The sequence below is a fragment of the Talpa occidentalis genome, unplaced genomic scaffold, assembly GCF_014898055.3.
Source record: "Talpa occidentalis isolate TD23 unplaced genomic scaffold, MPIMG_talOcc4v2.1 talOcc4.9, whole genome shotgun sequence".
Lineage (NCBI taxonomy): Eukaryota > Metazoa > Chordata > Mammalia > Eulipotyphla > Talpidae > Talpa > Talpa occidentalis.
Window position 1 is genome coordinate 37,053,919 of NW_023605305.1, and position 22,778 is coordinate 37,076,696.

Here is a 22,778-nt window from a genome sequence, read left to right on the forward strand (position 1 = left end):
TCCAAACTGAGAAACTTGCTTCAAAAAGCAATCAACACAAGGAAAGCAAAGCCAACATCTAAAGAGAGGGAGATTATCTGATAACATTGAACATCTGGTTCCAGCTATACCTGAGGTCAATCTACTACCTGGATTTTTCAATAATGTGAAATAAAATAAAGCCCTATTCTCCCAAAGTCCATTTGAATTGCGTGGTCTTCATTTACACTGATAAGAATTTGCAATAACAATATCTTTCCTATGTATTTCATCTTCTTTTCTACCACACAAAACTAACCTGATCATACACCCAGACTCCCTGCCTAACTTGCTTCATAATCAGGATGAACATAAGTCCTTCTTCAGGCTGCACCTGAGTACTTTCATCCCTTAAGTCCTTCAAAAAGGCAGCTAACTCTGTGATATCATCAAACATCAAATCTCTAAGACGCTCTAATACGTCAGCTCACTTGTGGACACCGGGAACTCAAGGATAGATAGTTCAACTGCAACACCAGCTCATCTGTCATGTATAACCTATTAGAGCCAAGTAACTGTCAAACTCCTTGTGTTCTGCTTTCCCCACTCCCAACACCTCTCTCATTGAATATATTGAATCCCTTATTGAATAGATTGGTGGAAAGTTTTTACTATATCACAAATTAAACAAAGAATAGTAGATGAGATAGAGAGGATCCTCAAATCACAAATCATGTTCATTGAGTGAAACACAAGCTACAACATATTATGATTTCTTTTCCCCCCAACTTAACTTAAATGGAGCAATTATTACCTATTTATAAATCTCAAATTTGGATTTTTAAATTAGTTTTGATGGAAGGCTGGTTAATTTTGTAAAGGAATTTCTCTAATGGTTGTTGTATCCCAGAGGAATTGCAGAGCTAGTCAATCACTCTTACATAACAAGTACTCACTGTGAAAATAATGTCCTCGACCGAACAATGAACTTGAACACATATTCTAAAGCTTTTAGAGTTCTTAGGATTGGTTCACATTGCTCCCCTCTGCTGGAGGTATCCAAGTAAGTCTTCAGCACCGTCATCAATTTCCTGAATAAGGGATTAAATTTCCAAAATACGTTTCTTTCTAAGCCACAGTATGGTAATTAGTTTGCACAGTAAATTATAAGACATTCAATCAAAGGTTAAAGGTGGTGGTATAGAGCCATACTCATTCATTCATTTGCAACCGTAAAAATAACACCATTTTAAAAACATATTTAATACAGAGAATAAATAAGTATTTCCTACTCATGAAGAATCAATAAAGAAAAAAATAATGAAGAAAAATTTTTCTGATTAGCAAAGCCAGTGACAATTGGAAGATAAATAATGATTTTTTTTTTTTAGCTTTTTCTTTCTACAGAAAATATTCTCCTAATATCATGGAACCGACCTTGATTAGAAACTTTACATGTTTCTTCATCACTGTTAAGGTAGACTTCAAACCAGCTGACCTGCCTTCCTTTAACAAACTGGCATCCACCAACCTTTCCAGCATTACCTTCCATCTATAATGCTCAGTTCCCAATACCCAAGCTGTATTGAATTACTTGGCATGTATACCTTCTTTCTAAGCTTTGAATTCCAATGTCTACCACAAGTAGTTGCTCAATAAATGATAACTCACTGAATGAATAACCAAACACTTTCATATACTTCTGCCACCAAAGTATTCATTCCAAACAATGGGTTTACATATTTTTTACTTATTCAAAATAACCCAGATACAGATGGTTTCTTAGCAGAAATGGGTCAACTTACACAGAATGGTGACATATATATAGACACACACACACACATATATATATATATAGACACACACATATATATATATATGTAGACACACATACACACACACACACACCCCCCACACACACACTCAAGTTATTCAAGTTTCTTGTGACCCAGCCACCCTAGCAGGACAAATAGACAAGTAATCCCTACATGTATAGTCCCTTACTTGTAAGCCAAGGTAGCACTAAAATGTTGTTGAATATAGGCCTCCAGAACAGTGTTGAAATGCTGGAATTTCCGGTCAGCAATGAGTCCTATTATGTAGATCTGAGAAAAGGCAATAAATCAGTATTTTCAGGGCAGGCACAGGGCAGGCACAGAGCAGGCAGCCCATTTTTATATGGCATAACTGTACCCCTAGCAAAATATTTTGCTCAAGAACCAGTTCATTAATATATCTCTTGTTCTTTTTCATTAAGATAGTGTACCTCCTAAAAAGTCTGCCATGAAGTATACTATAGGGTATTAGAAGACAAAAGGCATTCATGATCAAATAAGCTTGAAAAGAGATAAAAGGGATTCATTGTCAAAGCCCCTGTGAATGAATGACTCTCAAAGCTTGCAAAAGCTCAGGTTATCATCAATGATCGTCTTCTTTAGTGCAGGACTTGTCAGAGTCTTTAATATGCTTAGCTGCTTCATGAAAATCTAAGAGGGTCATGCAATGTTCAACATTTTCCTATGTTATTAATCAAAGGATCTTTTGTCACATAGCTTCTTTCTTTAGGGCTAGCTTTTGTGGAGGTGTTATTAGAAAGCACAGAATTAAGTCACAATTTTCTGAAAATAACCTCTTTAAAAATAAAAATGTCACTGAAGTAAGGGGTTAACATATTAAGACTGTTGGTCACTGATAACTTAATGTGGTTATTTCTTATGTTTATTTTGACATGACACTGGTAAAATATGAGTTAGAACAGAGACAGGATAAAAAAACTATTTTTAAAGATGGAAGGAGGAAAGATCTGGATGGCATAGCACTATACTAGGTTTTGGGTAGGCAGGAGGAGTGTCATGAATCTGGTGAGCTGGACACTCACCAGGTAAAAGAGGGTAAGAAGGTAAAAGGAAATTTAGGAAGGATTTTGGGTATTTTACAACCTGGCCAAGGACTAACTTCCAGCACCCATGGTAAGTCAAAGCAATCATTTACAGTATCCAGCCTCAAGTACTTTCAACCAATGCTACTCTGACACTCTGACATCAACAGTTAAAGTTCCCTTTTCATTTACTCTAACTATGCTTCCAAATGAACTCAAAGCAAATAAAAGTAAACAGGAGTTCATTCTTTGGTCTGCTTGCCCAAACATTGAAAAGCCTCCAAAGAATTCATAAAAAAGGGCCACAAAAGGTACAATTTCTCAGAGTGCTCACAGAGAGAAACACTGAGAATGCCACTGAGCACCTGTCCCCCTTCTCTTACCAAAGCATCAAAGACGAGGATGTCATACTCATTACTTTGAGAATGTTCCATCATGATGTTGAAGAGGGCATCCAGAGTATCCTGGAGAAACTGGACACAATGATAAGGTCTGTGTTAAGACAGCGTGCAAGTGGCCTAGAAATCACACTCACCAGGTATACCCAAGAGAATGAGAACACACATCACCACAGTTGAGGTCAAGAGGTCTAAGATACTTTATTCGCAAGAGCCAGAACTTGGAGCAACTCAATGTTCACCAACAGCAGAATGGATAAATATATGGTGTCATTTTCACATTACTGAATACTACACAGCAATAAAAGAGAATAACCCTCACTCTGTGTAAAGTAAGATGTCAGACACAAAAATGCATGCTCATTAATACACTATTTTTATGAAATTCAAAAACAGACAAACACCCATCTATGATGATGGTAGCATAATTATTTTCCCCAAGTGGGTTACTGATTGAGAAGGGGAATGAGGGAAATACTACAATGCCAAGTATTGTATATCTTGATTTAGGTGGTGGGTAGATCATGTATCAGTTTACGATGTTTTGGTAAAGAACAGACTACATATATGATTGTGATAACAATAGGCTCTGTACCATTCAGCCTAAGTGTAGGATACTATACCATCTAGGTTTGTGTAATTATACTTATGATGTTTGCACAGTGACAAACATCCTAATGATACATTTCTCTGTACTATCGATACACTATAATCTCTACCACCATGTCTGACATTTGCATTGTTTTCTGCTTGTTTCACTGAAAATGTAAGCCCTGATGGCTTTCTCTTTCTCATGTTTAACATATAAAGCTCTTTAAGTATACTTTAACATATAAAGCTCTTCAAGTACCAAGAATACTTTTTATTTCTAAAGGTAATATGTAGGTAATAGTAATAGATTATGCCACTACAGCAAATTATAACAACAAAAAATTAATAGTTATTATTTATTTAACTTGGTATGTCTTATATGTTTTAGTTCAATTATTGTGTTCTATGTATGAGATTTTCCTAGAAAATGTTTAAATAATGTTACTTTGAAAGCCGCTAACAATCCTAGGAAATATGGTACATTCATAATATTATCTCATAAAGATGTCAACTGGGTAAGCTGGGATCTATATGAAGGCTGTACTATTTCCAGAAACTGAGCTGTCATCAAATCAATTCACACTCCAGCTTTCCCTGTAATGGTTTTGTACCATCTTTTTTTTTTTTTTTTTAATAGAGGCATGTTTATTTATTTATTTATTTGTTTGTTTGTTTGTTTTGTTTATACATGCACTGGGTACAGTCAGAAGCGCGGGAGAGTGAGAGAATTCACCAGAGCCAGAACGGGGAGCAGAGCAGGCAGAAGGACCGAAGTACACTGCTGAAGGGAGCAGGGGGCGGCAGGAGAGGTCTGCACGCCATGTGGGACCCTCCTCCGGTGGCCGGGGAGCAGCCGGGGATCGAACCGGCGCCGCAGAGGCCGCGGGCAGCTTCGCAACCCAGCGCTCAACCGCTGCGCCACCGGGGAGGCCCTCCCTGTAATGGTTTTGAACATCAACTTGGGGCACTCAATTGTCAGAGTAAACACTGTCCCACTCCTTCAATACTTAATTTCCCTCTGAAGCCACTCATGATTCAAAGCTCTCTCATAGGCACATGAATACAAAAAATGAAGCCCCACTGACCTTCACCACTTCCTCTCCATCCACGATCTTCAATTTCTCTAAGTTCTCCTGTAGCAATTGAGGCTTCATACGCCACTTCAACAAACCCAGCAAGCCCACTAAAATAGAGTCAAGACAAGCAAAATTACTATTCTTTATCTAAAAATGTCCTTAGTAGGATTCCCCGAGGTCCTGATTGTGCATCCATATACCCCCATGCATGCATACAGGTGAATAACCGCAAATACACACTCACTTGCACACTACACACAACTTTTGATGGTTCCATTACCATTCTGGGTGAGCTTCGTGGAGCACACCAAGGTAGAAATGGAAAACACATCTCTAGAACTGACAGAGAGTCCTCCAACACTGCTGGAGCTTCTACTCAAGGTGGCACCCTTGTTTTCCATGTGGTGTCGATAAGAAGGAAGGGTCAGGTAAGCACTGGAATCCTCCATCTTCTTGCTGTCTCCCTGCAAAAAGCAGCTTGGTTACTTGCCCAATTTAAGAGTACACACCAATGCATCAGAACTTGCAGTGGCCAGATTACACATTTTAAAATGGAGATGGTCAGAAACAATGAGGAATATCATCAGAAAAGCAACAAATATCAGCTCAAAAGTGGGCTATTTTCCACAAAATAGGCAAGAGCTCAATATTATGTTAATAGAAAGGGGCTTGGTCAATCAGTTGAAGACTCTATAGACTTCATTAATGACCCAGAGGGAACTGAAGATTCCCAGTCAGTCATTTTAATTCATCCTAATTTTTTTGAGATCTTAACACATGCCCTCCAAGAAGACAGGAAATCAACTTAAAGAAGTCAGGAATGATACCAGAGTAAAAATGTCCTGGAATCTAGATCCAACACTCATGTCTGTGTTATCTTGGATACATTCTTTGCTACTTTTTCTCATTTTTCTCATGATCAAACTGAGAATTAATAATATGACTTACTTCCTAAAGATTTTGAGTGGACACAAAAGTCCCTGGGAATGCTGAAATGAATGATTCCAAGTAGGCATTATAGGAGTTAACAATCATTGAGCATGTAATCTGAACCAGATGCCACACTAAGTGCTTTAGATGACTTAGTTATTTAATCTAAGCTTAACAACTGTTACTGTTGTAGATACTATTATCTGTTTCAATTTCCAAATGACAAAAAGAAGGCTCATGGTAAATAAGTTGAAAACTGACAGCAAATGGGCCTCTGTCCTCAGAGAGTTTACAATCTGTTGGGAGAATGGCTTTCAAGGCAAGATGTTTCATAACTGAGAAAACAGAAGCTGTACAGAAGAAAGGAGGGTTTCTGGAAAAGTCAGAGGGACAGACTAAAAGGAGAATATCCTGATGAAGGCTTGATGAGGCTGTGTTGGCCATGCACACCAGAGGCAATTTCAGCCTACAAGGCTGAGAAAGCCAAGGGCAAGGGTTAAATCCTTGTGCTGATCCCTTAGCCTCTCCCAATTTCACAACCATATGCTGCTGTGCCTCCAGTCAGGTGTTAGCAGAGGCTTCCTGCTGCCACAAGAGGGGCTGTAAAAAAACATGCAGGTTAGATGAAAACAAATACTTTCTCTCTCCTTGAAAGAAGTCTAAGTCTCACGATGTAAACATAACAAAGGCTGACATCTCTGCCCTTTATATATGGCCCTTCCACACGGGACACCTCTCTGACCTGTCATCACCAATTAAGGAAAAGGAAACTGAGCCTCAGGAAGACATCAGAGATGATACCAGATCTAGCAGCAGGATCAGGGCCCCAAATTCTAAAAATTTTCCCATTAGCTACAGTGAAGCATCTCTCAAATGTTTCCTGCCAGTCACACATTCCAAAGAGGTCCATAGAGAGTCAGCAGCCTATTCTGTGTGTAACAATAAACTTGTCCTTTTATTGAATGTTCCATGTAACTATCATTGTCATGTTTATGTGACGAGTCTCATTTAATTCACACAATTATTCACTGAAGGTTCACAGATGAAGAAACGGAGGCCCTGAGAAACTAAGATTTTGTAGAAGTCTACAAGCTGGCATGTCCTGTTGTATGTGATTCTTGGGTCCCTACTGTTAATCACTAAGCAATCCTGCCATCTCCCCTTTGCTTCTTGTGCCCCCTCACTGCAGTTAGTTGCCAATGATGGTATACCTTTAGGACAACCAAGTCATGGATTCCATCTTGCAGAGTGGTCCCATCTTCCTTCATCAACTTCACATAGGACATGGCAAAGTTCTTTTCTCCTTTGTCTTTAGCTGGAGATAGGATTGTGAGGTTAGGAAGGAAAATGATACATGTGTCACCCAGCTATCCCACTCAAACCTCTCTTAGGGGAGCTGCAGAGATGCCATTTGATTGGGTACTTACATTCCAAGGAGGACCGATGTCGAAACATGAACCGCAGATGGATCTTCTGCATGTCTTCAATAGGGACAGCCACCTCAGCAAACACAGACACCACAGCTCAGAAGACAGTAAGTTAAATGGTCCACCCCACTCCAGTCCCCCATCTCCCAAGGCAGCCTGACCATTTAACTGAGAGTGCTGCATGCTGATTTATTACCCATCCATCAAGCCTGATGAACTGTAAATAAATTACATAAGAACTAGCTATGAAGAGAAAATAAAGTAACAAATGGAATCCATTTGGCAAATTGCACTGTCAGCCAATGAAAAGAGGTCTGCAAATTATAGTAGGGAAAAATGAATCTCCCCAAATTGATATAAAAGTCACATAACTTTAGCACAGGATTTGATGCACTGCAAACTGCACAATACACATTTTCCTTACACACTCCAGGAGTTCTGGCAATTGCAGCAGGGTTTAGCAAATTAACAACAGTCATTAGGGGTTTGCTTGAAGATTCTCACTTATGCAAATTAATATGCTTGAATCCAATAATATTTGTGAAAATCCTAGGGCTCATTCCCATTCTTGGTTAGATACATGTCCAGATGTTTTAACCTCCTTGGCCACTGAGCTAAGACGATCATTCCCTGGTCATGCCAGTTTCATTGTCCAGTGAGGGATCTGTTGGCACCCTTGATTGAGATGCTTTGGCCTGCCTCTGGGCTAGCCTATCTCAAATTTCAGTCTAAGGTGCAATTCATGCCAAAGCAGAGAAACTTAGCTACCCATGAGAAAATTTCTTTGATTTTTAAAAAGGACATGTTTACATAGCACTGAAGACAACTGAAAACCAAACAAATGAATACTTTGGGGTGCTCCCTGCTCCATAAAATGAAAATTGAGTCCAAAAATTTCCACTATTAGTTTGTTTCTTTCATAAGAGCATAAGCACTGAGTCTCCTGGGCTGCTGCATCCCACTAATTCCTTCCCTGTGTATTGAATGATTACTATAGGCCAGTCACTGTGGAACTGCCATGCTGATGTTAAGGCAGAGGTCCTGCTCTCTCTTAAAAAGCTTATGACTCACATAAGGTGACATGTCATTATACCAGACATGTGACCAGGGCTAGCAAAGAGATGTAACTGAGGCTCAAGAGCATAAAGATGAGAAAACCAAACTAGCCCAATAGTTTTCTGACCCCAAATTCGGGTTAGTCATCAATTTGAAGAGATAAGGTACAGAGAGACCCACAGGGGAAAACAGGAATACCAGTGATGAGGCAAGAACCACTGAGCTTTGAACAGCTATCTCAGAAAGGGAAGTCATGTGAAAATCTTGAGTTTGGGTTCAGAGCACAGGGTGAGAGTAAAGACTGCTGCTCATTATAAGGAGAGATATTTGAAGCTGTGATCAAGCTTCACTGTTCACTAAATTAATTCTAAAGTCTTCTTCCAATGCACAATGTTCCCTTCTGCTTAGTGTGACAATCTGGTAATGTGAATATTTGTGGTTAAAGCCACTTCCATCTTTTAGACATTAAGTGGTCTTTTAAAGCCTCACATTTGCTCACAAGATCTGTCACTTCTGAATGCTGAGCAGGATGACACATTTTGATGGGCTGGGAAGTGTCCGCAAGAGGACACTTTGAAAGTTCCACAGAGATTAAGTCTAGGGCCAGTGAAGAGTGATCAAGAGAAGCAGGGTGTTTTTCATTGGGTCACCATTTCCACTGCCTGACATGGTTGGACACAGGCTTAGGTACTGTTTCAGATTTTAGGGAGGTGTCTGAGAGTCACTAAAAACATAATTGCTGCTGCTATTATTAACATTAGTGTTGTTACCTTGACAGTTTCCATCCACTTTGGCTGTTTGACTTGATAGTACACAACGGACCGATATTCATTCATGGGCTTGTCCCCGGCTCCCACACAAATAGCATTCTGATCCAAGAAAAATGAAGAGAGAAAAACAATATAGTATTACCATTTCCTGTGCTTGGAAAATTTGGGTTCCGAGGCCAAGATTGGTCGTAAGTCCTGATTAATTCTGCCTTTCCAAACCCTTCTGCCAGGTAACCCCTCATGGCTTTTCTATATTATAGGTTTATATACCAATGTCCCCAGCCCCGGGAGTGACAGCTGCTTAACTACAGAAATTCTATTACTTTCATTCTGGAAATCACTGGAGCGCACCAGGCACTGACGTGGCTGCCTTATTGTAAATGGTAACCAACCTTGGAATGACTGCACGCTGCCAGTCTTATTAATCCTATTTGTTTCCTAAATCTGAATGTGCACAAAGTTTACAAACAGGCTCAGTTAAGCCATGCAGCAGCTCCTTCAGATGGATTTCTAATGCTAACACACCAAGGCATAGGATCTAGGCAAGGGGAGGAGGGCACAGATTTATAGGCAAGGGCACTGAGGGATCCCACAGTTACAGAGCACTCCAGGGTACCAGGTCTTGCTGAGCTCTGGGCTATGGACATGAGTCAGATATTAACCCATGCACGAGAGCTCCAAGTTTGGTGGAGGGATCATTAGATGTGCACACAAATCACTATGATGAGGGACAGATGCTACTGTGGGGCACAGAGAAGGGACACAAATGCAGCCTGAAGACTGAGGAATGATTTCTTGAAGGAGAGGACAGTTGAGAATTTAAAAGAATGATTCTGAATTGACTCTGAACAGAAGGTTGGAAAGGACATTTTGAGCAGAAACTTAGCACAGAGCAGGCAAACCTGTGGAGAATATCTTTTGCCATAAAAATCACCCTTAGAGTAACAAGGAATTATTTTCTAGTAGAATATGCTAGGCCCTAGTTCTCTCTTTGTTTATTCCAGCAGTTTGGCCCCCAAACAAGATCTAAGTTAGAGTCACCCTGAAAGCCCCAAATGTAATTGTCATACTAAACCAGCAGATTGAATCTCAGGTCTCCAGAATCCTAGGGGCATGAGGATTGGTTTTGGAGCCTCAGGCCCTAAAATTACAAAACCATGTGTCTGGACATTTTTAAGGTCAAAAGAGTCCATGCCTCTCACCTGATCCCATCAAATTCTCCAATGGATCCTTATCCCCTCACCATTTGAATGATCAAAGACATCCTACAGCTCTTGGCACAGTGAACTAAGTCAGCCTGTGGGTAGGAGACTCTCTCCTTATGAGTTATCAAGAAAGAAAGAGCTCAGTTTCAGTATTTGCTGTTCTATGTAGCCACATAGAATGCATTTGCAAATAAGAATAGAGTGTTTTTTCAGAACTATTTCTAAATAAGCGACTATTTCTAAACAGCCAGTGACCTGGAAATAAGGTAAACACACAAACTCTCTTGGTTGAAGACATAAAACCTTTCAGAACTTCCTAAACTAAAATGCTTCCAAAGTTTTTCTGGTTATCTAGGGAGTAGTTTGTGTCCAGTATTGTGCTGAGCCCTTTATACACACTTCCTCACTTAATTCAATCCTCATAAACACCTCAGATGACTACCATCATTATCTCCATTTCAAAACTGAGTAAACTGAGGCTCTGAAAAGTTAAGTCATTTGCCTAAATGTAGTAGAAAAGGACCTTCATCTCAGAACCTCTAATTCTGTGTCCAGTGTTCTTTCTTTAGAAGATGACTTCTAGCTCCCCAAGATTTATATCTCACAGCAGTTACAGTCGTAGTTTCTCTAGCTCCAGTGGATCTCATGAGCTTATAAAATCTGAAAATATGTATATATCTTTAGTGAAATTGAAATTGCTATACGACACATTCCCACGAAACAATCCCAATGATGAAATTTTTTGGTTACTTAAGGCAAAATAAAGAAGTCTCAGAATTATTATAAGAAAGGTTTAAAACAATTTCATCACCTTCCCATCCTCAGAGATAAAACTGAATGTTGCAAAGTGTGTCCAGAGAGCATTATGAACAGGGACTGAGTCCAGCTTTAGGGAATACATAGATTCATATATACCTCAAGGAAGTCTATTTATCATTTTCCCCATTATCCACCTCCTCAGGCCCCAATTAACAGTAAAAGCACCAAATTGGCTTCAGGTCAGTTGAAGAAAATCTGAATAGTAGTCAAGAAGCCTAGATGCAATTGGTGTTGATGTGACCTTGGGAGATATATCAGCAAAAGGAAAAATCAGGCTCTTAACCAAGGCCCCTGTTCACCTCGTAAAAATCACCTGAGGAACAGATGACATACCACTGATGTGAAAGCACTTTGAGAGCCTGAAGTGTCTAATGTAGACAAGGCCACATCATGGGAAAATGACATTAGCATCTACAAGGCTGGAATCAAGCCTAGAGGCAGCTATACTTTTCTGGTAGTAATTACTAACTTGAATGAATACCTATTACATAGTTATCTCATTTGATAGTCACAAGAGTAATGTGTCACTGCCGGTTTTTTTTTTTTTTTTTTTTTTTAAGAGAGTCTTAGGTTTCAAAATATTTAGTAACTTGCTCAAGGTTATCCTGCAAATCTGGGCTGAGCTGGGCTTTGAGTCCGGCTGCCTTAGAGAGGCCATGATCTCATCCCTAGACCACAAGCTCCCCTTGCTCTTCTCACCCTCTTAAACTAACTGGTTTCAGAAGAGCAAAGGTTTCTCCATCTGGCATCTGAGCCTTTTCACTTCTACAACTTGCTTCAGGCATCCACATTTAATTGCCCATGTGAACCAGTTCCTGAACAGGGTTCAACCTGCAGTTGGTCTGTCTTCTCCAAGCATTACCATACTTCCTATTACTCAATATTTACTGCACACCAGGTCTCTTACACCTACTATTTTGTTTAACCTGCAACTCCATGAGGAAGAGACTATTACTCCTCTTTAACAGATGAAAAAATATCTTACTTAAGATCACTCAGTGAGGAGGAGAGGCTCCTCCTTTCAAACCTATTTGAAACCAGAGCCCACCCAGATAGCTTATCTGCTATGACCCCTCCCAAATAATGTCATTCAGACCCCAAAGTGAGTGAAGGACATGTTTAACCTAGTCTGCCAAGAGCAGTGCACACCTGAAGTAGAAGGAGAAATCAGTATCTCTCAAGGGGACTGCTCCCACAGGAATTCACCAGAATCAAACAGAATTGTTTGAGTGTGCCACCTGATGCTTAATTAGGCAGTAATATTTATTTCTGCAAATAAAGAAAGAAAAACCTCCCACAGCTTTCCTTAGCAATTTTCAATAGTCAGTCAACTGAACTCCCCCAGAACTTTCCTAATAGATGAAACTGCAAATTATCACCCTGCCCTACAGTTACCTTTCTATTTCAGCCCCCAGAATGCCTGTACATATATTCATCTTGGATAATTGTTCCCGTTCAGGCTGGTTGGGTGTGACTGAAAAGGGTGGCAAAGGTGGAGGTAAGTATGGTTCCAAAATGAGACAAGACATCCCCTTTGCCACTAACTCCTCCTTCAAATTTGTCCTTTAGCAACACTGAAGGCAAGTATATCCATGTTTTAAAAAATGAAACTGAGGTTAAAAAGTTCTCCAACAGGTAGTTGGGTAAAAATAACTTCAAAGCAATGGTCTATACATTGTGAAATACAATTTTCCTTTCAGATGAAAACCCTCTGTGCTTTCTTTGAGATCCTTTGAGCAAAGTGTCTCTTACTTATTTTATTTTTCAGAAAACTTTCAGAATCCAACAAAAAGAGGATGAGTTAAATGCTTGGATTTTGCTTCAGTAGCTATTAATTATGGGAGACAGTCTCTGCAAACAAAAAGGAAATTGTGGGGGTTTCTTTAAACTTGAAAAAATATTTATGAATCATCACAGAATTTGGTAGAAGTGGCTATTACCCTCATTTTTAATATGAGAAATAAACCAGAACTTTTTTTTTTTTTTGATCTACAGGCTTTAAAGTGAAGTATTTAAGAGGGCCAGGAACCTCATCTGTGCCATATAATAACTTTATCATCTTGGGAAAGTTGTTCCACTGGACAAAGTTCCCCCTCTGTAAGCTGGGAATAGTAATGGCAATGCATTGTACTCATCACAGTGCCTGGCCTTAGCAACTCCTCTCTGAATGCTAATTATTCTTAGGCAGAGGGAAGCAAAATGTGCTGAGCTCCAGGCCCCAAGGCTAGAGTGGGTGGTTTATAACTAACCCCCACCCTATCTATTATCTAAGAGGTTTACTCTTACTGTGGCCTAACAGGAATATTGCCCATGCTAAAACTGTAACAGGGTGGTCCCCAGGAAAGGAGGAGGTTCCAGGTTTCCTGCCCTACTCAAGGAGGGTGGAGCTGAGCAGAGAGAGAAGAAGCTGCAGAGGAGATTGAGGAAGGAAGAAAGCAGGATGGAAAGCCAGAAGGAGGCCTGGAAGAGGCACATGGAGCCTAGAGACATGTGAAGAAACTACACTTGCCTTTTGGTCATGGACTGGGAGACATAGATGTAGATGAGAGACCCATGGAGAGGTGACAATGGCAGTTTTTGTCTTGATTTTGATTTTGCACTTTTCCTTCCAGACTTGTCTGGTTGTTTCTGATCCTTTTCTGTGGGTCCCCACTGGAAGATGCTTTAGACTTGTGGCAGGCTTTGGGGCCTTGCTCTGGGCCAATCTTGCCTGGGTAGACTTTTACCCATGAGGGGACGGGTAACTTTGGGTGCTTGATTTAAAAACTAGATTCTGTGCCTTTCCTGTGTTGTTTACTAATTGTATTAAAGTTCATTTCCATTACAGTCTCATATGTTTTGTGTTGATGTGGTGGATGGCAGAACCCATTTAGAGTAGGCAGGTTTGCGGGGTCTGGGATGCCCCTCTCCCTGCCTTGTAACAAAACTTCCACTGAAAACTGACTATTTTCAGCTAAATATTCTGAAAGGAGAAATTGAGAAGCAAAACCCTCCCACACATTGGCCATAACTGCTGACAACCTTAAAGGAAATATAAGTAAATAAATGTAAACACTCATGACAAATATTGTACAGGACATATGCTGTATAAATATTTATAACAATGTGCTTTGCATTCTTGAATACACTCTGCTGGCCCCCTGGAGACCAATTTAAGAGCAAAGCTTTCCATCAGAATTTCTGGTTGAGTGCTAGGGAGTTAGATTAAATGTTGGGGATGGCTGCTTTGAGGCCATCCTGAGTCTCCACTCCAGCCCAAGGCTCTGTATTGATCCTCTTTCTTGCCATGAATATTTCTGGAATAAACCATTTAGGTGTCGATGAAAATGGCATTTTAACTGCAAAAGGCTAACCTGTAAGCTGGGGTCAAGCAAAAAAGAAGAGGAGGAGGAGTAGAAGGGGAAGGTGGAAGGAGGTAGAAGAAGAGGAAGAAGAACAAGTAGTCATGGAGGGAAAGGAACAGACACTGAAAAACTGCTTTTGTGAAAAAATAACTCCAAGCTTTTTTATGGGCTACTGTGCTAGCCAAGCTCTAAAGGTGTCAATCACATCACTCAACACCATCCCCAAGGGACCTAGCATTCAGAAATCAGAATCAAAAGGGATGGGAAAACAAACTATTCTGAGCAGAGGTACCCAAGGGGGGGCCCCTCCACCCAGAGCAACAGTAAGGGTCCCTTACCGGCAGTGTTTTGCCATCCTCAGTGCACACACACATTATCACTTCCACATTTCTCTGCGTGGTCTTGTTGTACTTGTCAAAGTCGCCTTGTAAGAGAGTGATGTAGATGTCATTCCTGACATCCCCTGAGGGAGAGGATGAGAGAGACAAAAGTTAGAGTTTATGCAGCAGGGGAGACAATGAATAAGAACATGAAAGCACATGTGTGAGGGTGGGTGTGCATGTGTGCATGTGCGGGTGGGGAAATGCCCCCACCTTATTTCTATTCACAAAACTAAAATCAAGTTAGGATGATCAAAATTGGTCATGGTTTTCTCTCCATTAAAATCATTTAATTTTCATCCTCTAGTGACACCTTCTGGGAAGGCAAAGGAAAGCACCAATTGAATTGATCTTGCCCCAGGAATAACATCAGTCATAGACATCCCACAGATGTTCTACTATGTGAAAGAGGGTAAACTGACTTAGCATGTATCCTAAGAACACAGGGTCAGGGAAGAAGTACAAGGGTGGTCATCAAGAACTGGGGGAACTCGCTGCTCCCCTCAGCAGTGTACTTCATCAGTCTGCCTGTTCTGTTCCCCACTCTGGCTCTGGTGAATCCTCTCACCCTCCCACGCTTCTGACTGTACCCAGTGCTTGTATAAAAATAAATAAATAAATAAATCTTTAAAAAAAAAAAAAAAAACTGGGGGAAGATAAGAATTAAAAATCCCACAGGGGGCTGACTGCACAAGGAATTGAAGTCTCAGGTAAAGCATTATATTGAATACAATACGGGCCCCCAAAGGATTACCATTCACTTGCAGAAAGAAGGAATAAACCAATGAAATCAGGTAGAGTCCAAAACATAGGCTTAACAAAGGGAAGTTTCAAAGGAATGTTATCATATATATCATTTGTTTTTCTTTTATTGCATAGGCAGCGTTTTTCCAGCATTATAGAAATAACTTGGAAAATGTTAATAGTAGTGATTTCTTCTAGAGACAAAGATCTGAGGGCGTTTTTAAGGTATCACTTTATACCTTTTCATTCTATTTAAATATTTTAAAGTGAGAATAGATTTTTTGGTAATAAAAAACAATTTAAAAATGTAAGAGATGGGCCTCCCCTGGTGGCGCAGTGGTTGAGCGCTGGGCTGCGAGGCTGCCCGCATCCTCTGCAGCGCCGGTTCATTCCCCAGCCGCCGGCGAGGGTCCAAAAAAAAAAAAGTAAGAGAAAGACAATATTCTCCTGGAAAGAATGGAATTATTCTATATGTGGTAAGGTAGAAAGAATGCTGTCTGTGATAAATAAATGATCAAGCAAGTTGCAATATAATGATACAAAGAGCATGTGTGGATTTACGCGTTTGTGTTTAATATGTAAATGTGTAGAAAATTTTTGGACATACAAAAATTGTTTTCAGAGTTACCTCCAGGGAGAGAAATGGACAAAGACAGTAGAAAAGGAAGTAGTTGACTCTTTAAGGGAAACTGGATTTGACAAGCTGGGCCCTCCCTTCCCTGCCCAGGGAAAGGCCAGACCTGGCATGATGATCTCTGGGAAGCCCAGCTTCCTGGCCACCACAGTGGTCCTGTCCACCAGGTGTGGATAGTCCTTGCGAATCTGAACGATGTCACCCACAAGCATCTTCATGGTCACCCAGAGGCCTAGAAAGGAACATTCACTGAGGAACCACCTTCTTCAAGGTTTTCTCTCAGTCTTCCCTTCCACCATCTGTCCCCTTGGTCTCTTTTTAGAGGAGACCACTAGAAGAAGAGACAGACAACAATATATGCAGTGACCTGGCCCTGAGGGGAGGAAAGTGGTATAGGTGAGGCTCTGGAGGGAATCCCTTTGCATTTGATTCCCACTAGTTACTTCTAGCTGTGTCAGCTTCTGTCAAATTATCCTGCCTCTCCATGCACAACATTTGAAAAGTAGGGTTGATACCATTATCTCACGGGACTAGAAAGATGAAATCAAACAAGGAAAAATATCAAAGTGCCTGGCACACAGGATGTATCTGTTCCTTTGGACACTAGGACATGCCTCCCATTTGTTTTAGGAGATGTGGTTTCTGTTTCTGCATAAGTCACATGTTCCTATTCTTCACATTGGCCTAGACTGAGGGAAGGCTATGTTTATAGGGGTTAGGATGTGGACTCCTTGCTTCACAGTCAGGGGTTCCCAGGTGGGAGTGAGGCCTAGTTAAGTCAGTGATTTTACTTTGTACCTTGCCCTCCACTGTCTCCCTTGGAGGCTATGACTTTGCTCAGTAGGCTGTGTAGGAAGTCATTCTCAGCAGTTACCCTGGAAAGGAAAAGAGAGTGAGACATACTCATGTGGTGAGTATGTGAGCCCCACCTTAGAGTTCCAGGGGCTCCAGAAAGTAGCCAGCCCATCCATCCATAAGCCTTAGGTGAAAGGCGAGCCTGCCTCTGCCAGCATAGGGAGTGCTGCATTAAGAAGCAATTTCTCAAAAGTGCTTCTCTCAGGCCCTCAAAATGATTATCTGCTCAGCAAGGTAGCAACATCTTTAGCTGTACCTGCTAAGACCCTTAACCAGGGTCACTGACCTCATTATCTGGAACAAAACACCTTTCTCCTTGGACCATGCTTGAGGAAGCAAACTAAGGACAGTGCTCTCAATGTGGGGGGTTGTGCTTTTGCAGACTTCTTTGTAGAGCAAGAGAAGGACATTTACCTTCCTTGCTACCCTCCTTTCAAGTCATGGCTGTTTCCACCCACAAGAACCAGGTTTAGATTCCCTATTGTATAAACTGTTGTTTCGTTCATGGTTCCTGTCTGACTTATGATAAACACATTAATCTTTTGTTGGTTCTGTTTAACTCCTCATCTAAATATGTGTTCCATGAGACAGTCATATGGACTGTGTCTACCACTTTATCCCCTATGTGTAGCACAGCACCTAGTCCTCTGCCAGCCTTTAGTCAGTCTGTTGAATAGTGTTTGTGAGTGAAGGGGTGGAAAGCTGCTGGTTCTGGGTACATTTCGCTGGGGCCATCATTCTCATCCTTTCTCCCTCTTTGGGGATCCCACCTGGCTATCATCCACTCAGAGAACAAGTTTATTCTGCTATCCAGTGGCCCTCCATGAGAATGGGTATGATTTAAAAGAATTAAAGAAGTGGGAAATGTCTCACGGGTGAAATGGAATGAAGTGCTGCTTTTCTTCATCACTCTCTGCTTTCCCCTTGATGATATCTGTTATATCCATAACTAGGAAGAAAAGAGAAGTGAGTTAATGGTTTAAAATCCTCCTGCTCTCAGAAAGGGACAATTAGAAGGCACGAGGTTGGTTAAGGAAAGCCTAAAAAGGCAAGCAAGCCAGGTCATACAGTCCATAGACAGTGCGGTTCATCACAGGCAGCGCCTGGCAAACATCTCTGGGCAAAGCCTGCTAAGAGGCCAGCAAGCCATAGAAACATCCAATTGCTCATGGTTTAGCAGAGGCCAAGAGGAAGGAGTCAAAGCAGTGGCTGTGGAATTAGCAATTAGGTTTGGATTTGACATACAGGTATTGTGTGTCTACAGTGCCAACAAAACCCACATGCAGTGTCTGGGTGGGGATCTGAGAATCAGTGAAACCTATTCACTCTCTTTTCATAAACATGTTCACATGCACAGACATAACTCTTGGAGCTTGCAGTTCCAGAGGGATCCTGGATCCCTTGAAACTTTCCATTAATAGTAAGTTGCCATCACAGACCAATAAAACCAAGGTGAAAAACTCCTCCATCAGAGCGAGGAATATAGAAATAAGGGGAGAGGAGTGTTCTGGGAAAAACTGATCAGTCAAAACTCTAGAAACACAAAATGCCTCAATCCCTCCAACACCTGGTCTGTAGTCATTGAAATCGCTTGGATAGTAATCAACCAGTGAATTCACCTACTTTAAGAGGGAGTTAAGGAAGAGAAGGAGGAGATAAGGGAAAAGTGTTATTTGATCCTGACTAGCATTTGTACTCTCAGATTACCCTGCCCCCTCCCTTGTTCTCAATGAGAATGGTTTGGGTGAAGCAATGTCCTGCTGGCTCAACAGTTATTCATTTGACCTGGCCTGGCCCGGCCCAGTAAAGAGTGATCTCCACTGCCTAGAGTAAGTGCTTTGGGGGATAAGCACATGAAATATATATTTAAGCCCCTAGGGTTCCTTCCTTCTGGAACTGATAGTAAAAAGATACTATCATTTCTCTTGGATTGCAAAACTTGTAGGATGCAAGCATGTAATAGCTGGATGATATTTTGCCTACTAATTACACAGCCATATGTAGAATAAGCCAGCCCTCTGCAGAATAAGAATTAATGGTCATTGAAGTTAAAAGATAGAGACATAAATTCATTTGAGTTTCCGGATCCAGCTATGCCTGAGCATTCAATTCCTAAACCTTCAGTTACACAAGATTTCTGTCCCCTGAAACCAAGAAAGGGAAGACTATAGCTAGAAACAAAGACACACGTTGAAGTAAGGCCAAAGGCTCCTCACTACCTTAACAAAGACACTGTGATGCTGGGTGCCCTTCTATAGAATCACAGAATTTTGTAGCAGGTTATAGAGTAGCTATGTCAAGTCAGAAGACGACTACATACCTAGGAAAAATACTTGCCCAAGATCACTAAGCTTGTTATCTAGAAACACGCCAAGTTTGAAAAACATCTAACTCAGCTTAACTTCTTCTACTCCACCACTTAGTAAGTAGTACCAGAGGACTAGATATTTTGTGATTAGAGATCTATGTATCCCAAAGTGAGAAGCCTGAAACACGGGGTTAGATATGGGAGACCGGATTAACAATGGCATACAACTAAATATTTCTACTTTAATAAAAATAATAAAACTGTTGCTGTTTCCAAAGATTTAAATTGTTTCAGAAAAAAAATATGTGCTCTAATTTAAGTAAAGTGGGTTAATCAAAAGAAAATATAAGTGTAAGTGATAGTCAAATGTAACAAAATCCGTGAAGGCTTGGAGGAAAATTCAGAGGTGATATTGCTCTAAAGCAGGCTCAATTGATCACACTGGCCTTCCGATTGTTCATTTCATCTGGACTTTAAATGTGTGGCTGGTGACTCTGTGCACCTACATATCTAGTCCTGGATATATTTTTAAAATGATTTGCTCCTCAAAATTAGATTCTGCCTGGGGCCTCCCCGGTGGTGCAGCAGGTTGAGTGCCACGCTGTGAAGCTGTCCGCAGTCTCTGCACCTTGGGTTCGATTCCTGGTAGGCCAGGGAGATTCCCACATGGCACAGCAGCCCTCTGCAGTCTTTGGTCGTTCTGCCTTTTCTGCTCCCCACTCTGTCTCTAGTGAATCCTCTCACCCTCCTGTGCCTCTGGCCTGTACCCCAGCTCTTGTACAAAAATAAATAAATCTTAAAAAAAAAATTAGATTCTGCCTATATTGTTCTTCTTTCCCCCTGAGCTGAGGAGAAAGGTGCCAACTGTTCAGACTTTGTGGTGATCCCAGAGCTCCTCCGCTCCAGACACAGGGATTCCATTATTCACCGTCCTCGACATAATCTGGATTTAGTCACTAATTATTTCAATTCAGTCACCAGAAATGAAGGCATTAAGGGCTTCCTGGTATAAACTTGCAGTGGAAAGGGGGACAAGGAGGTAAGGGAAAGAAATAATCTTTAAAATTGGGCCATATGCATTCTGTATGCCAAGAGAAGGTGTGTGGTATGTCATTACCTGCCACCCCAAAGGGCCGCCTCAGTCCTTGGGTGAACTTCTTCACATTAGTATCCTTAATATCCATCTTCCCAACTCGGACTATTTGACAAATCAAGTAAATTTTATCCCTGTTGAGGTCTTTGTTCCCAAGGTCCTGCAGGCCAGGAAACAAATTGTTATAGACCAAATATGTAATGAAAAAAGCAGACAAGGAAACTGCCTAAAATTCTGGGAATGTACATAGAATTTAGTGCCATGAACCAGTCAAACAATTAGCCCTGGAAAAGGTAGAAAACAAAACGATGGCAGCTAGGGAAGGGAAGGTTTAGAAAAGAAAATGAAGATCAGGACTCTGGTATTCAACCCCAACCTGCCAACTCAAACTGACAGGAAGAGAAGGGCAGAGGTACAATATCAGTTACACAGGCAAGGTTCCTTATATTCCAGCTGAGGAATTCAAAATAGCATTTGCTACAAAAGACTTCACATACCTCATCATCACTCAGCACCTCTGAGATGCAAAAGAAAGAAGGTAAGCTCCCAACAACTACCATTTACAGAGCATATATGTGTATATATACATATACATACGTGTTATATATACTATATATAATAAACACATTTATACACAAACATACACACATATACATACACACACACACACACACACACACACACACACACACTATAGGGGCAGAAATGACACTGAGCAGGTTTTCTATGATCCCATGCAGACTGGGGTAAAGGAGGAAAGAGTCCAGGAGCCCTCAGTGGCTTTTGCAGGCTTTTATTTGGATTACTAGGTACATGGCAGGCAGGGGCTGGCAAGCTTCCCAGCCCCCAGCAAGTCTTCACTCTATCTGGGCTCTCCGACGTTGTCTCTCTCTCTGCTTCTGTGCTTCTCTCTCGGCTTCTGCTGGCGTCCCCATGATGCTGCCCTTATAAACTCAGTCTCTCAGCCCAGGTGTATCCACTTCAGGTACTTGCCATCAGGCATGCAATCAGGACCACAGGGTTCCCTCATCTATCCTAATGGCGGGAGGGCAGAAAACACACACACACACACACCCACCCCAGCCCCCTCAGGATTATGTTGGTGTGGCACAACACAACCTAAAAAGTTCACATATTATAAAACAACAGAATTTACTTCCAGCTCAGGTTACAGGTCTCATTTACTAACTCTGAGGCCCTGACTGCTGGGTGATCCATCTCAACACAGCAGGTGTTTCCACCGTACCCATTGTAGGTAAGGAAATGTGGCAGCTCATTAAAGCTTTTAAAGCTGCCATGCCATCGCTGACAAATCACCTCCACTCATGTTCTCTTGGCTAAACAAGACCATGGGTTCCCCTTTGCGAAGGACAGTGAACTGTGCTCGGAGGAGGACTACTACAACTGGTGAGCTGCACCGATGACTCATGTACTGTACTGTCTCATATATCATCACCTTATCTGCTCCTTAACAACTCTCTAAAGACAATATTTTGCATTCCCATTTTATAGATGGGGAACCTGAGACACAAGAAGTTAAGGGCTTCCCCAAGATCACGCATTAGCCCAGGGAGACACAACCCAGTCACTATGACACCAAAAGTCCATAAATCTCCCACCATCAAACAGGCACAGAGGAGGGGAAACTACCACTTCAGCATTTAACTGCCTTTCTCAAACCCAAAACCTTCCATGGTCCTGGCACCCCTTTACAGCTGGGAACAGCTGGAAAAAGAATATCAAGGCATAATGTTGGCAACAGAGCAGAGTCCTGGGCCTGGTGTCACTAGAGAACAGTTGCCTCCCCTCCAAGTTAATCCTCATGGAGGCATATGTACTCAGAATAAACTATTAGCTCACAGAACAAGCCATAAGCTATTAGAGCCAGGGCCCCAGTCTGAGCAATCTCTGTGGCTGATGTGGAAGGAAGAGGATAACAAGACTACACAGAATCTCTGCTAACAGACACAGGACCCTGATGTGGTCCACATTTTCCTGCCTTGGGGCTGAGATGGCTAAATTTTGTGTTAACTTGACTAAGTAATCGTGTCTGGTTGCTTGGTGAAGCATTAGTATAGATGATGCTGTGAAGATATTTTATAGATCTGATCAGCACCTATAATCAGTGGAGTAAAGGAGTTTACCCTGAATATTGTGGTTGAGTCTCATCCCATCCAGCTGACAGCCATAGAGCAAAATCTGAGCTTTCCCAGAGAGGGAGGAATTCTGCCTCAAAATTAATATAGAATCCTGCCTGAGTTTCTAGCTGAAGCCTGTTGGAAAGGTTTCAAACTTGCCCACCCCCAAAATAT

At 41.3% G+C, this 22,778-nt stretch overlaps 1 protein-coding gene across 1 annotated transcript in view; it reads right to left on the reverse strand.

Annotated features, from left to right (window-relative positions):
* The window catches only part of DOCK2 (dedicator of cytokinesis 2), a 395,355-nt gene that overhangs the window by 330,346 nt on the left and 42,231 nt on the right, over positions 1–22,778 (reverse strand). The window contains exons 10-22 of the mRNA XM_054691629.1: positions 20,491–20,626; positions 17,939–18,014; positions 17,009–17,085; positions 16,317–16,442; positions 14,791–14,915; positions 9,085–9,183; positions 7,259–7,331; positions 7,043–7,146; positions 5,182–5,365; positions 4,911–5,008; positions 3,220–3,309; positions 1,963–2,063; positions 915–1,049 (exon numbers count right to left, since the gene is read on the reverse strand). Coding sequence (XP_054547604.1) covers positions 915–1,049; positions 1,963–2,063; positions 3,220–3,309; positions 4,911–5,008; positions 5,182–5,365; positions 7,043–7,146; positions 7,259–7,331; positions 9,085–9,183; positions 14,791–14,915; positions 16,317–16,442; positions 17,009–17,085; positions 17,939–18,014; positions 20,491–20,626 — 1,424 coding nt within the window. The remainder of the gene's footprint in view (positions 1–914; positions 1,050–1,962; positions 2,064–3,219; positions 3,310–4,910; positions 5,009–5,181; positions 5,366–7,042; positions 7,147–7,258; positions 7,332–9,084; positions 9,184–14,790; positions 14,916–16,316; positions 16,443–17,008; positions 17,086–17,938; positions 18,015–20,490; positions 20,627–22,778) is intronic.